We start from the raw sequence: 15,739 nt of genomic DNA on the forward strand, positions 1-15,739 counted from the left end.
ATTTGTTTTTCTATTTTCACACTATTCTGAAAATGAGTTGACAAAATTGAATATTTTTCCATCTTAACCATGTGTTGTACACTGAAGCCATTTAGATTTTTTTCCTCAGTTAAAACTGTCTCAATAACCTAAACTAAAATGGTCAAATTTATCCCACAATTCTAACAGAAATTATCAAAATGGGAATGACGGAGTTGACATGATGAAGCTGTGGCTACAGAGATTTAAACATTGTTTGCTTAAAATGTAAAAAATATAAAACTTACCAGACCACGTGTCCTACTATTGCATCCACCATTTATAAATGTGTTGCATTTATAAACAGTTTGTTTGGCAGTTTAACATTGTTACCTCTTGCTGAGGACAGGTTAACTTACACATGCTTCCAAGTATAGAGCATGCATTTTTAAAATAGTAATAAATGCCCTGAGTATACACATTTCCTTTAGATTGAACTTTTCCAGTATTTTTATTATTATTAATTTCTTGATTTTTTACATAAAGATGACTTTTGTATGCAAGACATGTTCTGTCCCTTCTCTCAAGAATCAGTGAAACTTTTTTTGATATGTTACAAAAGAGCATGGGTAAAAAGGCTTTGAATATTGAGCTCATATAGATTAGGAAAAGTAAGTATATAAACTATACTGTCACTTCTAAATGTAGAGTATGTGCTGTTATTGTAATTTACAGTGAAATGGAAGAAATTTCAACAGATGATATTGTCAAGTTATCAGCTAAAATTAGTGGGATTAACTGAACATGGTCCATCAGAACTTTTGTTTGAAACTCCATATAGAAGGCAGATTCATTAATACACTATATGTGTCAGAGTGGAGAGAATTATAGGCACAGACATCTTCCTCTCACCATATTTCCAGGTGGTCCAGGAACACCACATTCTCCCTGTGAAACAATACAAAATTAATACTTTATAACTTGGCATAATAGACCACAACAGACATTGAGGGGGATGAGCACCCCACCCCCCGTCCCCACACACACACACATTCTAATGAGTGGTTCATTAATATGTTTAAAAAAAAAAATGTATTGTACAATTTAGTTCCTCAATCTTTAATATTTGGTTACTGTACATAATTGCTTCATAACCAAGATAACTGATTCATGTACCAAACTGTCTCAAATATATTAAGAGATTAAGAATTTGGGTTAAAGTGGACTACACTGATTGCGCATGTAATGTAGTGGTTAAAAGCATTGAGTGTGGGTATACAAAGTTGCCAATGACCTTAAGTCCTTTTGGTCCCTGTGGCCCAGTAATTCCAGACATCAGTACTCCATCTGGAATTGTAAACCCTGGTTCTCCTTTCTGACCCTATGCTCGCACATATGCAAACACATACACAAGTAATTGCAAAATACAAATTTAAATGAGAACATAATGAAAAACACACTCGCATACCAATCCATAAATGGCAAGCACTTATGATAATGTAGGAAGCCCATATACAGAACATGATACACATGCAAACCTCTGCAGTATTCTGTTTCATGCGCACACACACACACACACACACACACACACACACACACACACACACACACACACAGGTTAATGAAAACCTCATGTGGCATTGAAGTCCCTTTTCAAGAAACAAGCAATGAATCATTTCATTCAGTTTTCTGAGTCCTGGTGATAGTGGAGTTTGTTGTGTATAGATCGTTTGTGCTTGTAAGTGTATGTGCACACAGATTTTGTCTGGTAGTCATTAACTCTGCACTTACGTCCCTCAGTGATTCAGTACGAAGCTACTCTTTAATCTCGTGTCTAGTGTTTAGTTTCACACAATACTCAATTATTATAATACCTTATTTCCAGACTGAGATTATGAGATCACAATGAGATTAGGATTATGACATGTCAACAGATCAATATCAGACCATTAGAAGAGTCTAATCTGGTTGCTTTAAGAGTAGTATTTCTCCTAAATAAAAAAGGAGATAATTCTCCTAAAATGATCAGATACTGAATGTTTGAAAGGTTGTATGTTTGCCTTTAAATGGAAACAATTACCCTGTAGATGTTTGAGTGCCTGCACTTTATGTGTGGTCTGATAAAAAGTATATGGAGGGATTTACATGTGGTGAACCTCAAACGGCGAAATTCTTAATTGCATGCCAATAAATAGCACCACTTTGAACATTCATGGCCCACTTTCCTCTGCAACAAACACGCAACTCTTCCACACCTGTTTAATCAACTCTATTCTAGCTCATTTACCTTTACACCTGGAGGCCCCTGGACCCCTGGGACCCCAGGATCACCCTTTGGACCTCTTGGTCCCTGTGGGAACAATACAAAAACTAATTAGAGCTGATTTAATCCATTAACTGATGATGTAAGTAATACAGTACATTTTCTTAATAAGCTGCACAGTTTGAGGTATTATTCATGTCTGTAGCAAAAACAGTGTGGTAAGATTTACATGCCAAAGTTATACTTATAGGGTTAGCGGGTCATTCAAATCCCCCAAATATAAACAATAGTAGTAATTCTTGCCTTAGCCGGCAGCAATAAAAATCAATGCATTGTAAAACCACAGAACAATATTCATGATGCAAAAACCAAAGCTTTTAAACAAGCTTCTCACTATATTACTTTCATTAATTGAAAATATAGGCTGAAATTTACATAGTTAAACAGTAATTAACTCCAGTCATTGTCCTATTTAAATGTTCCACTGAGACCATCATACTATAGTCTGTTTTTGTTGCTTGTGAAACAATGTTTGGGTTATTATCTCAAACCACAAGGCATGTATAATGGTTTGGCATTGTGATTTTGTTCATTGTCCCTCTAAATCTAGCGTCTAGCAATAGCATTTGAACCTCTCATTTGAAAAGACTTTTAAGAGACTGTTTACATGCAATGCAGATCTCTTTGCTTCACTTGACATGTCAATGCCCGCAAATTCCATAATAGAACAAAGCTAATGTGTCCCAATTGTTTAAAACCCAATTTTAAGGCAAGTTAACACAGAATTCAATGACTGATCCTTGTAAATAATGCGATTAAACTGCAGTGTGTTTAAATTCCCGTGTCTTTGATGAAGTGACTGTGTGGTTTTGCGGCTGAGCTATTGGAACGCAATCACAAACTTTCATGAATGTTTAAGTTTTTGGAGTAGAACTAAAGTAGATGTTTGGGACATAAAAACCCAAACTGAACACTCTGGGCTTCTCTAAACCAACTTCATCACTTTTTAAACCATATTCAATGAGTACTCATGTATGTTGGCTGTTTTTTCTTCACTGTCCAGTCCAATTCAATTGCACTTATTTAAAGCGCAAGTTTTCTTAGATCAGAAAAACTATAAATCCAGTTAAGTGTGTCTAAAAATGTTGAATGGCAGTGTATGTGTGTATCTCTATAACATAAGAAGAAGACAAACTCCAATGCTTCTTACCAATGGGCCTTGTGGTTCAAAAATCCCTGAGAGGTTAAAGATTCCTTCTGTGTCATTGATAAGCTGAATGTGGAGAAAGAGTTCAGAATTCAGCACTAATGCATTATTATGAGGATCAAGATAATGCCATTCATGATGAATTCGATGTGACATAAGAACAATAAAATCTAAACAAATGCAGGACATTTGGACTCACATCATGCAGATTGATGACTGGTCCTGGGGGTCCAGGAGGCCCTGGGGGTCCAGGGAGACTAATTCCATCCAGGCCCCTCTCTCCCTGAAATACAAAACGCATAACCTATGAGCATCAAAGCAGAACAAGATCTGAAAGAGAAAAATAGACAGTGACCATCTGGATACAAACCTTCTGACCCATGTCACCTTTCTCTCCCTTTTCCCCCTGAATAAATCAAAAGAGTTAATTACTGTTAAAAACTAAAACAATTTTTCAATCTGCTTTGCTTATTGAAAAAGTAATGAACAGTAAATAGAAGTCGAAGGAGTCAAATTTGGCATTGTATTTTACTTGTCGTCCAGGCAATCCAGATAACCCAGGTTGTCCATCAGCTCCTTTTGGGCCTGGTTCCCCCTAGAGGAGTGGAGGAGAATTAAAAAAAAAGTAAATAAATGATTATACAAATAGATAAACTTTCACTTCAAATGTTCAAAGTGAAGGTGTGTGTTTGATTAATTGTGTGTTTTATGGATGAAATGTTTCATTTAAATCACAGGAGCAATTTCCTAAGTTGTACACCTCATGCAATGTTATTTGGCTGATAAGCTCCTGACTTTAACTTCTTCAACTTAAAGTTGAGGTGTGTCATTTCTGCTCAAGTAGTGTCACTAAATTGAATTAGAAAACGAATTACATGCCATCCCAGATGTGTATGACTTTCATTCTTCTGCAGAACACAAATTCAGTTTTTTGAAGATCTCTGTAGGTCCATTCAATGCAAATGAATGATGACCAGAACTTTAAAGCTCCAAAAAGCACATAAAAGCAGCATAAAGGTAATTCATATAACACCAGTGGTGAAATCCATGTCTTCAGAAGTGATATGATAAGTGTGGGTGAGAAATAAATCAATATTTTAGTAATTTTTTTACTCTAAATTCTCTGTACTGTCAAGTAGGCTATATGCGAGAAGAATGTGAGTTGCCAAAAACAAAAGAAGAACTCTTGGACAGTCATAGTAAAAAAGGACTTAAAATGTATCTATCATATTGCTTCTGAAGATATGGATTTTATCACTTGAGTCATATGGATTACTTTTATACTGCCTTTATATGCTTTTTGGAGCTTCAAAGTTTTGGACCCTGTTGACTTAAATTGTATAGACTAACAGAGCTCAAATATTCTTCTATAAATCTTTATTTGTGTTATGCAGAAGAAAGAAAGTCAAACACATCTGGGATGGCATGAGGGTGAGTAAATTTATATTTATGAAAATGTTTTATTTTTGGGTGAACAATCTCTTTAAATCTCAGATATTTTAATAAATCACCTTTAAAAATGAAGATCTGTGTGGCAGAATGAAGACAAATCTTTTTGGGCTATTAAAGTCAGAACTTCAACTTAAACTGTTATTGGATTGTTTTTAAAACACCTAAAGTCATGTCAAATGTATTTATATTGCACTTTTCACAACAGGCATTGTTTAAAAGCCACTGTACATGAAATGTACATGTTATAACAGAAAATGAATGAATATAATGCCAATATTAGTTATTTACTGTATGTTTAGAACTATTAGTGGTTAAAATAGTAAGCTAAATAAGTGTTGTGGGCCAGTGGTTAAACAAAATGATTTTGTATGAAGTATAAGTTTTATTGCAAATAAAATCTACTTTGAATCTGAATAAAAAGCCATCAGAATGAAGTGCATCTACATGAATGTGTTTTCACACATAGTGTTTTACACTAAGAACAAGAGTTCAAAATCTGTGAAGCATTCCACTGACCCTTGCAGATGTGTGGAAGATTTGACAATTTGGGGCTAATGGGGAAAACGTAGATTGAAACCATGTGCTTCCTTTGGAAAGCGAGAATGGAAACAGTTGTAGATGTATTGATGCTCTGATGTTTTTTGTATGTGATTTTGTAATTGTTTGTGAGGAGTACAGACCTTCACTGAAACACCCGGAGGGCCATTGGTGCCATCGTTGCCCTAAAAATATAGATTTGGGTTTATTTAAATACAGTATTGGGATGAGGAAATAGAGGATGTTTTTGGAACAGCATACTAACATACTTCTCCTTCTACTGCTGCCGTATATACAGGTAGTATGAATATACTGTACAAAGAATAGAATCCTGTGCTTAGAATGCAAATTTCCTGCATTCATTTGCTAAAATGAGCATTATACGAGATAGTCCACTGTATGGAATACTGTATGTGTTGCAGGAGTAAATGCAGATGCCATTCTAAAATAATGCATACTGTTTCACTTACTATATAGTATGTAGTATACAGTGAATAATGTGCAGTATTGAAGATGACTACATACACAACAGGTCACTGTAAGCACATATGTACTCTCTATAAATATAGATTCCAAGTATAGGAACCCTTATAATAGCACGTTAACTTCCATAATGCACCAAAATTATGCAGTGACAGGTGATGTCATATGGCAGCTGTAATAACTGCCAATGTCCTAAAAGATCATGTAAACCAGATTTATTACAGAACTATATAGGTATGTGAGACTACCTGTGGTCCTGGTGGGCCTTGGAGACCAGGAAGACCCTGAAAATGAACAAAATCATGCTTCTATAATAGAATGTAGACTGTGACAAGTTCCCTACTGCAGTTCATTTATAACAACTAGAAAAAGAATGTGTAAAATGTAATGTATTACAGGTGGTCCTTTGGGCAGTAGATGCATGAAACCGCTGCTTTCATCCAGACCTGACCCTTCAGATTCCTGCACAAACACACACACACAAAGGAAACTATTTTACTTTAATTACTTAATTACTTATTTAAACCAAAATATACCAAACTATACACAGTCTGACACACACCATCAGGTCAAAGCTATAGCCTTTTCCTGGTGGTCCAGGAGGCCCGGGAGGCCCTGGAAGGCCTGGGCGCCCCTTGGGACCTTCGGGTCCTAGCTGTCCTGCGACACCTGGCTGACCTGGATCCCCCTAAAAAAGAACGACATCAGTTCCAAAGTTATACATGACCAAGTATAATTCAGGCACATCTTTAACTTGGAATAAATCTGATATCGCAAATGTAAAGACATTCATGCCATGTCCAAAGTAAATTCACTAAGAAGAGTTCACACTTTCACACAAATCAAGCATCTTCCTCCGAAGTGTTGCAAACCATTCAATAGTAATGTGAAACACCAAGATAATGCAAATGAAATTACCTTCGGTCCGATGAGTCCAGGTAACCCTAGTTCGCCCTGTCAAAGAACGCACAAGTGTGTGTCACTTCAAACCCATTTGAGGGATGTTCAATGCATAAGTAAAAGTATAAAAACCTTGTAAAGTGCCATATAAAACAAGTCATCAAAAATCAGTCTTCCTTTTATGAATATCTTACCTTTTGCCCTTTTTCTCCGTCTTTGCCAGGTTCACCGTCTTGTCCATTTGCACCCTAAAAAGCAAAAATCAGTACATGAGCACCTCCTGCAACTTAAATAAATGTTAAGAAACACACATTTCAAAAGGCAGTCCCCCCAAATCTGAATGTAGACTTATCTGAGATCATTTCTGCTACAAATATTTAGCATTACATTTCAATGTTCAAGGAATGGAAATGCGCAAACATCCTGTTTTTGTCTTCACACTCTTGATGCTTTTGCGGACTGAGTTACTGAGTCTGCAAGTGAGAAAAAAGTCAATGGCATGCAGAACCAGAGGCTGTAAAACACCTTTCTACTGCTATTTTACTTCAATGCGAGCACCTCTTGATCATTTTGACCCTTGAAGTATACTTGCTCACCAAACAAGAAGTCTTATCTAGTATATTAGGATTTCACAGTGACGCATCAAAACATGATGTGTGGGAGTTTTAAACATCTCTGCATGCAGTCAGCCAGCATACGTGTATCTCCACACAAAAGGACATCTAACGGTACACAGGTCTGGCGAGCAGATCACACACCCTCAGGGTATACAGCATGACACTTCAGATTAAATAAAGAATAAGAGTATGTCTGTATACCCCAGTATTCCTGAAGATAAACAGTTTTGTATGTCCATTGAGTCAAAGAAACTGTATTTAAGCTCTGAAAGGCTTCTTGGAGTCAGATGTACAGTATGTTGCCAGCAACACTTTAAAATAAGGTAAAATTGTTTAACATTAGTTAACACATTAGTTAACATTAACTAAATCTAAGATCGGGCCTTCTCTCTCTTTCAAGCCCTCCCTCTCCCTCTCCTTGGACAGCAATCCAAACACATTTACCATTATCATAATATTGACCTTTTCCTAGGTTCAGGCAAGAAGATGAACTCGTGAATGTTAAAAATGTAACCTTATTATTAAGTGCTACCGAGTTGCCCCAACAATATGTTACAAATAGTGCCCATAATAAATATACAAAAGACTTTTCAATATTTCAATCACTAATTTCATAAAAAGTGATTATGACTATAAATTCATAGCTACTCATATTTTATGGTACCAACATAAATATGCATGAGACCATACAGGGTTACTATTGCAAACTAAAACTACAGTAAGATGAAAACTACTGATTTAAGAACATTTTCTAAAATGTAAATAAAACAATTATAAATAAAACACAAATCAAATGAAAAACGAATCTAAAAAAATATATATATAATAAAACAAATCTAAACTAAATACATAAGAAACAACAAAAACGAAGTGTCATTTTCATTGTGATAAGAGCTAGTGTCACATCATGGTTGCACAAGCTATTTTGATGATTGGTGAAAGAACACAAAGTGAATGTTTGCATTGGTGGAAAGAGTAAAAGATTTTTTAAACATATTGCTGAAATATTTAACTGTTTCCTCTTACTTTTCAATTTTCTTCTAGCAAGTTTTCCCAATATTAAATGCAATGCTCTTGCTTATTTTTGAACAAATGTTATAAACTTCAGAAATCTGTTTACTACAACTAAAACTAAAATATTTAAAAATGAAATACAAATGGGTCCATGAAATAAATATTAAAATGTAACAAAACTAAAAATACACTGAAATGCAGTCAAACTGAACAACAAATATGAAAATGCAAAACTATAGCAGCTTCGGAACCATTTTTGTTCAGCATATCACTAGATTCACACATATATTTTTTTCTTGAACTGTATGCCCCTTTCATTGACAAATGCCCATTTCACAAACAAGATACGCACACACGCACACATAACAATTCCTCCCACATACTCATTTAATTTTGATGTGACTATCTGTTCAGAAGTTTGAGCGTGGTGAAAGCTGAAGCGTTTGTGTGAGTGTTAAGATTTATGTGTATCTGGAACATGATGGGAGGAAACAACTGCCTTTTTGGCCCATGGTTTCATTTTACCATCTGGGACCAGGAGCTCAACCTTGGCTGAATGCAGCCTTGAGCCAAACTCAAATCCAGACACAAACTCAAATCCAGACCCACTATACCAGTCCTCAACAACCTAAACAACCTGCAACACAGGGTGAATGTGTTAGGCTTGTAGCACAAAACCATCAGCTTTATTCAGTTACTCAAGTTTGCTGGATACTCTCTGAAACAATTTATGTAATAAATCATGTATTGAGGAAAGGATTCATGTGAAATGGTGTGAATTTGTCATAAATGTATTGAGTCTAATTCTGATGTTATGGTTTTTTTTTTTTCAAATACATGTTAAGAGTTAACTTAGAGTTAAAGAGATATTTCAACCCCCAATTAAAAATTCTCTCATCATTTATTCACCCTCATGCCATCCCTGGGGCCGGTTGCATAAAAAATTTTTTAGACTAGTCTTACTAGTTAGTTGTCTAAAATGTGGTCTTATCTTTTTCAGTCAGATGGCTAAAAACTTTGGTCTAATTTAGGACCAAAATGTAAGACAACAGACTCCAAGGATAACTTTCATTGACAGTCTATGTTGCCATAGAAAATAACTGTCAGCTATGTGGGCGCTTCAGTTGAGGGCTGAAAGGGGCTTGAGTTGAGACTTTGTAGAAGACTTTGACTTCTACGTTGGTAACGAAGAGTCTTGTGTTTTTTATTATTTGGTTTAAAATCACACATTTTGTTCAATAGAATGATGTTTGAAGCATTGTGTACCTCTAATAAGCAAATATTTTCAGCAAATGAAAACTGCGACCACAGTCGGCAATTTTTTAAGCTGGCCAGTGTCTTACTTTTCCCACAATCCAATAGGAATTAGACTGTCTTACTAAAGACAACTGTGAGTTTGTTTTATAAAAAACGGCTTTCTATGGCATCTTTAGCTAGTCAGACTATTTGTTAGACGAAATCTTAAGTTAATGGCTATTTTTATCCAACCGGTCCCAGATGTGTGTGACTTTCTTTCTTCTGCAGAACACAAATTAAGATTTTTAGAAGAAAATCTCAGTTCTGTAGGTCTATACAATGCAAGTGAATGGTGACCAGCACTTTGAAGTTCCAAAAAGCATATAAATGCTGCATTAAAGTATTCCATACGACACCAGTTGTTAAACCCATGTCTTCAGAAGCGATATGATAGGTCTGGGTAAGAAACGGATACATTTTAAGCCATTTTTTACTGGAAATCTAATATTTTAATTCAATATTCTGGTGTGGAAGTTACCTTAACTTTCACATTCAGCCACCTACTGATCAGGTCTGGTCAAAGGTGGAGATTTATAGTAAAAATTACTTAAATATTGATCTGTTTTTCACCCACACCTATTATAATCGCTTCTAAAGACATGCATTAAACCACAGTGTTTTATGGATTACTTTTATGTTGCATTGACGTGATTTTTGGAGCTTCAAAAATCTGGCCAATATTCACTTGCATTGTGGGGACCTACAGAGCGGAGATTGTTACGTTCCTGTGTTGTCTGCCCTCTGTTCTTTGTTTCACTATCACGTTTATTCCACGTTTTCTTGTTGTCCGCTCCGTGTTTTCCGTTTCACCCGTCACCGATCCCGTTCCTTGTCACGTTTTCCCTGTTGTCCGCCCTGAGTCTCACTGTCCTTGTGAAAAACTACACTTCCCACAATTCCCAGATCTTCTCACTGTCATCACTGTGTCATTGTTTGCACCTGTTTGTCGTTTGTGATCCTCCTGTGTCTGTGTATATAAACCCTGTGTGTTTTCCACTCCTTGTCGATCGTTGTATGTGTTAGCTCCTTGTGTCCTGCCCGTGTTTCCCGTGATTACTCACACGTTCGAGGTTCCTGTGCCCTTTGTAGATGTTCCCGTGTCCTTTCAAAGGTTCAGTCTCTGTTTTCCCATTGTGGATGTTTTCTTTTGTTCCTGTGTTTTTATGTGATTTTTAGTTGCCATAATAAATACCGCATTTGGATCCGCACCTCTGTCTGTCCTGTCCTGCTTCCACACCCAGCATAACAGAGATATTTTTCTAAAAATCTTTTTTGTGCTCAGTAGAAGAAACAAAATCACACATCTGGGATGGCATGAGGGTGAGTAAATGATGAGAGACTTTCCATTTTTGTATGAACTACCTGTAACTTGTAGGTGCTGACAGAATGACCCAGGAGCAGTATAAACAGTTCCAAAAATATGTATTAATAAAGTCAGTAATGTGCCACTGGTCAGAGTAGAGAGTAGTGTGTCCGTAAGTGGAGTTTGTGCATCGTGGAAGTCAGAAGGAGCTTGGCAGAATCCTCCATAGAAGCTTGGAGATGAGAGAGATATCCAGCAGACAATGCGAGCAACAGCAGAAATGTAGATCCCCAGCATGCGGGCATAGAGCGGAATTCTAGTATGGATTGCCAGGCTGAACTCAGCAAAGGCTGGAAGGCAAACCACAACCCGAACAACGTGGGCAAACCAACAGAGTGACAAGACAGGACCAAGTAGAGCGAGGTTATTACTCAATTTAGCATAATAATCTGGCAAAGAAACAGAGAAACATGAGGGCATATGTAGGGAGTGCAATCAGGCTGGAACAGGTGTTGCTTGACAAGCAATCAGTGGCATGATCGGTGCCACCCTGAGAACAGCGAGCGTTCCCATGGAAACGCTGATCATGCCAGTCAAGCAAACCCGCGAAACACGAACAAAAACAACATAAAGTCAGTAATGCGCCACTGGTCAGAGTAGAGAGTAGTGTGTCCGTAAGTGGAGTGTGTAAATGGTCTGCACTTATATAGCGCCTTTTTAACCTTAACGGTATTCAAAGCGCTTTACACTGTGACTCATTCACCCATTCACACACCAATGGCAGCAGAGCTGCCATGCAAGGTGCTAGCCTGCCACTGGGAGCAACTTGGGATTCAGTGTCTTGCCCAAGGACACTTCGGCATGTGGAGTCCTGTGGGCCGGGATTCGAACCACCAACCCTGCGATTTGTGGCCAACCCGCTCTACCAACTGAGCAACAGCCACCCCGCATCAGATGTGCCGCATCAGATTTTCTGTGAAAACGCCTTCTGTAATCCTTCGTTCTGCAATCTTATGGGTTTCAAAGTCTTTTATAGCAAAAGAAAGGAATATCGGACACACATCATATGGACTATTTTAATGATACATTTATGGTGGATCTTTTGTTAGTTTTGAAACTGGACAGTGTCTGTCTCTTTTCATTTTTATTGCTCTGCGGGAACAAGATAATCATTTGGTTTGACCATGAAGCCTAAATGTGTGTTAATGTTGACAGATTTTTCATTTTAAGGTGAAATGTTCCTTTAACTTAAGATTAGGTTATAAAAAAAAAAAACGTTTGGTTACGTATGTAACCTCCGTTCCCCGAGGGAGGGAACAACACGTTGTGTCAGAGAAGCGACACTAGGGGTCTCTCTTGAGCGCCGATATCCACCTCTGATCTATGAAAAAATGCCAATGAGAGTTGGCAGCCGGTATTTGCATGTCCCGCCCTCGGACATACGGGTATTTAAGCGGCGCAAATACGGGAGTTCATTCAGGATAATTCTGAGGAGCCGGAAATGGTCCGGCCACAACAGTGGCTCGGTTCAGCGACATGGCGGAGGAAAGACACAACGTGTCGTTCCCTCCCTCGGGGAACGGAGGTTACATACGTAACCAAACGTTCCCCTTCTGTCGCTCTCTCCACGTTGTGTCGGAGAAGCGACACTAGGGGACCCATTCCAATCTTGCCATGCGCTGAACCGTGTACGTGAACCGCCGATACAGAGGCGGGCAGGGATTTCATCCAGTGCCGCGCATCGTCTGTATCTGGCTGCACGTACCCTTCCCCAATGCCCCATAAGAACATCGGAATCCTTCTAGTTACCCTGGGAGGGGAACAAGGCGATGTTTGCCAACATGGGAACGGGCCAGCCTGGCTGGGCCTCTTTTCTCTCTATGTTTCTCGCATAGAGCAATCACGGCCGGGGCCCTTACACGCATATAGGGAAGGGGGTCTTACCCAGACCCTGCGGAGACCACACCTGCCCTTTTTCTTGGGGAGGAAAAGTGGTAGACACGTCACACGGCCGTCTTAGGGCTCGTGTGGAAAGTATGGTGCGGTGGTAGATCCAGCCTCGAAAGGGGGGAGTTGCTACAGCACGGCGACCGGGGCAGCTGTAACTGCCTAAGGGAGACACGGGGGTCCGCTCGTAAGGGGACAGAACCGTGGAATTACACACAGGGGGAGTCCGAGCAGGAGGCCTTACCTGTGGAGCACCTTGTAACACAGTTAAAGGATGGGAAAGGAGGAGGCGAGAACCGGCTTGACGATATAAATCATAGTTTAATGGAAAACTTAAAAGACAACACAAACACACATGACGGACATGTCCGTAATTCTCTCTCTCTCGAACAATCGTCACCGGCCGCCTTTATCCCTCGCGCGCCTCATCAGGCTGATTGGGGACCGGGCGCGCGATATTCCGACCGGCCCCGCCCCCCTCCGCTCCACACTCCTCCCGGCGTTATCTCAGGCCGGGGTGCCACCGGCATGACGTACACCCCCCATCCCTGGGGCGGGGTGTATCTTGCGTCCCGCGTGGTCATCCCCGCCTTCCTCGCCCTGGGAGGAGACAGGAGGGGAAGACAACAACAACAACAACAAAAAAAAACAAAATAGGCGAGGGAAAAGGCCAACACGGTGCGACAGGGAGAGAGAGAGGAGAGAGAGAAAAAGCTCACTCACCGGTTCTCTGATGTACCGTCGCGTGGTCCTCGAACACTCCTCCACACTCAGGCGGACGACAGCCGCTCCAACACCGGGCGAACCGGAGTGAAACCGCCGACCCCCAGCGGGTAGAACGCGCCTCCGCTTTTCTGGCGGCAAATGGGGACACTCCTCCGCCCCTGGCAGCGGCTCTACCGCTCCGGGCGGTCGGAGAGTTTCTTCCCTCCTCCCCTCGCGGACGGCGGTCTTCCCTCGACCCCTCCGTGTCTCTGGGGACGGCAGGGCACTCCTCCGCCCCCGGCAGCGGCTCCCTCGCTCCAGGCGGTCGGGGTATCCAGTCCCCACTTGCCCCGCGGACGACGGCCGTACCCCGCATCCGGGCGGTCGGGCTACTCCGTCCCCCGGCAGATGGCAGCGGCGCTCCCCTGGGTGGACGGCAGTGTCGAGGACTCTGCGACGGGCATCCCTCCTCCTTCCCGGGTTTCAGCACCAATGTAACACAGTTAAAGGATGGGAAAGGAGGAGGCGAGAACCGGCTTGACGATATAAATCATAGTTTAATGGAAAACTTAAAAGACAACACAAACACACATGACGGACATGTCCGTAATTCTCTCTCTCTCGAACAATCGTCACCGGCCGCCTTTATCCCTCGCGCGCCTCATCAGGCTGATTGGGGACCGGGCGCGCGATATTCTGACCGGCCCCGCCCCCCTCCGCTCCACACACCTATACCAGTACAGGATAGCCATCAGGGTACCAGCAGTGGCTTGGGTCGGCGAGTTCCTCCGCTGAACCGCGGACCCGGAGGGCTGGGGAGGAATCGACCAGGGTCCCGACTCGGAGTGGGGCGCCCTGGGATGAAGGCGCACTACTTTACCTTGACGTCAGGAAAAGGGCGCTGGGCGCAAGCGATCCACCCGGCCGGTCGGTCTACGTGTTACCGAGTTCTACGGGCTCGGACCTGACAAAACACGAGACACAACCGACTCAACACGGAGGTTGTAAAACCTCGCGAAGGTGTTGGGTGTTGCCCAACCCGCGGCTCTACAGATGTCTGCTAGGGAGGTGCCCTTGGCCAGTGCCCACGAGGACGCAACACCCCTTGTTGAGTGAGCTCGGACCCGCAAGGGTAGGGGCACGGCCTGGGTGTGATAAGCCAGTGTGATGGCGTCGACAACCCAGTGGGCGAGTCTCTGTTTGGAGATGGCATTCCCTTTCTGCCGTCCCCCAAAGCAGACAAAGAGCTGCTCAGAGCGTCTGGTGCTCTGTGTGCGGTCCAGGTAAATGCGCAGGGCGCGCACTGGACATAGCAACGAAAGGGCTGGGTCTGCCTCCTCCCGGGGCAGCGCTTGCAGTTTCACTACCTGATCTCGGAAGGGTGTGGTAGGAACCTTGGGCACATAGCCCGGTCGCGGTCTTAGGATCACAGACGTATCTGCTGGACCGAACTCCAGGCAAGTGCCGCTGACAGAGAACGCTTGCAGGTCCCCGACCCTCTTGATAGAGGCGAGCGCGATCAGCAGGGCCGTCTTAAGAGAGAGGGCCCTGAGTCCAATGATTCAAGTGGCTCGAAGGGAGGTCTCTGGAGTCCTGCCAAGACTACCGAGAGATCCCAGGAGGGAACTAGGCCTGGCCGGGAGGGATTCAACCTCCGGGCGCCTCTCAGGAACCTGAGGATCAGGTCGTGCTTACCCAAAGACTTGCCGTCTACAGGATCGTGGTGGGCGGCAATGGCGGCAACATACACCTTGAGGGTGGACAGGGACAGCCTCCTGTCCAGCCTCTCCTGTAGGAACAGGAGCACTGACTTGATCGCGCATCTCTGCGGGTCTTCAGTTCGGGAACACCAATCTGCGAACAACCGCCACTTTAGGGCGTAAAGGTGCCTGGTAGAGGGGGCTCTGGCTTGGTTGATTGTATTCACAACGGTCGCCGGTAAGCCGGCTAGCTCTTCCGCATCCCATCCAGGGACCAGACGTGGAGGTTCCAGAGGTCTGGGCGCAGGTGCCAGAGCGTGCCCCATCCCTGCGAGAGGAGGTCCTTTCTCAGGGGAA

General features: G+C 41.8%; 1 protein-coding gene across 1 annotated transcript in view; it reads right to left on the reverse strand.

Moving 5' to 3' along the window:
- The window catches only part of LOC127635274 (collagen alpha-1(XV) chain-like), a 119,689-nt gene that overhangs the window by 23,516 nt on the left and 80,434 nt on the right, over positions 1-15,739 (reverse strand). The window contains exons 14-26 of the mRNA XM_052115182.1: positions 6,995-7,048; positions 6,819-6,854; positions 6,463-6,588; positions 6,297-6,362; positions 6,149-6,184; positions 5,561-5,602; positions 3,961-4,023; positions 3,799-3,834; positions 3,628-3,711; positions 3,432-3,494; positions 2,246-2,308; positions 1,253-1,339; positions 871-906 (exon numbers count right to left, since the gene is read on the reverse strand). Coding sequence (XP_051971142.1) covers positions 871-906; positions 1,253-1,339; positions 2,246-2,308; positions 3,432-3,494; positions 3,628-3,711; positions 3,799-3,834; positions 3,961-4,023; positions 5,561-5,602; positions 6,149-6,184; positions 6,297-6,362; positions 6,463-6,588; positions 6,819-6,854; positions 6,995-7,048 — 792 coding nt within the window. The remainder of the gene's footprint in view (positions 1-870; positions 907-1,252; positions 1,340-2,245; positions 2,309-3,431; positions 3,495-3,627; positions 3,712-3,798; positions 3,835-3,960; positions 4,024-5,560; positions 5,603-6,148; positions 6,185-6,296; positions 6,363-6,462; positions 6,589-6,818; positions 6,855-6,994; positions 7,049-15,739) is intronic.

This window comes from Xyrauchen texanus, chromosome 42 (genome assembly GCF_025860055.1).
Source record: "Xyrauchen texanus isolate HMW12.3.18 chromosome 42, RBS_HiC_50CHRs, whole genome shotgun sequence".
Taxonomy (NCBI): domain Eukaryota; kingdom Metazoa; phylum Chordata; class Actinopteri; order Cypriniformes; family Catostomidae; genus Xyrauchen; species Xyrauchen texanus.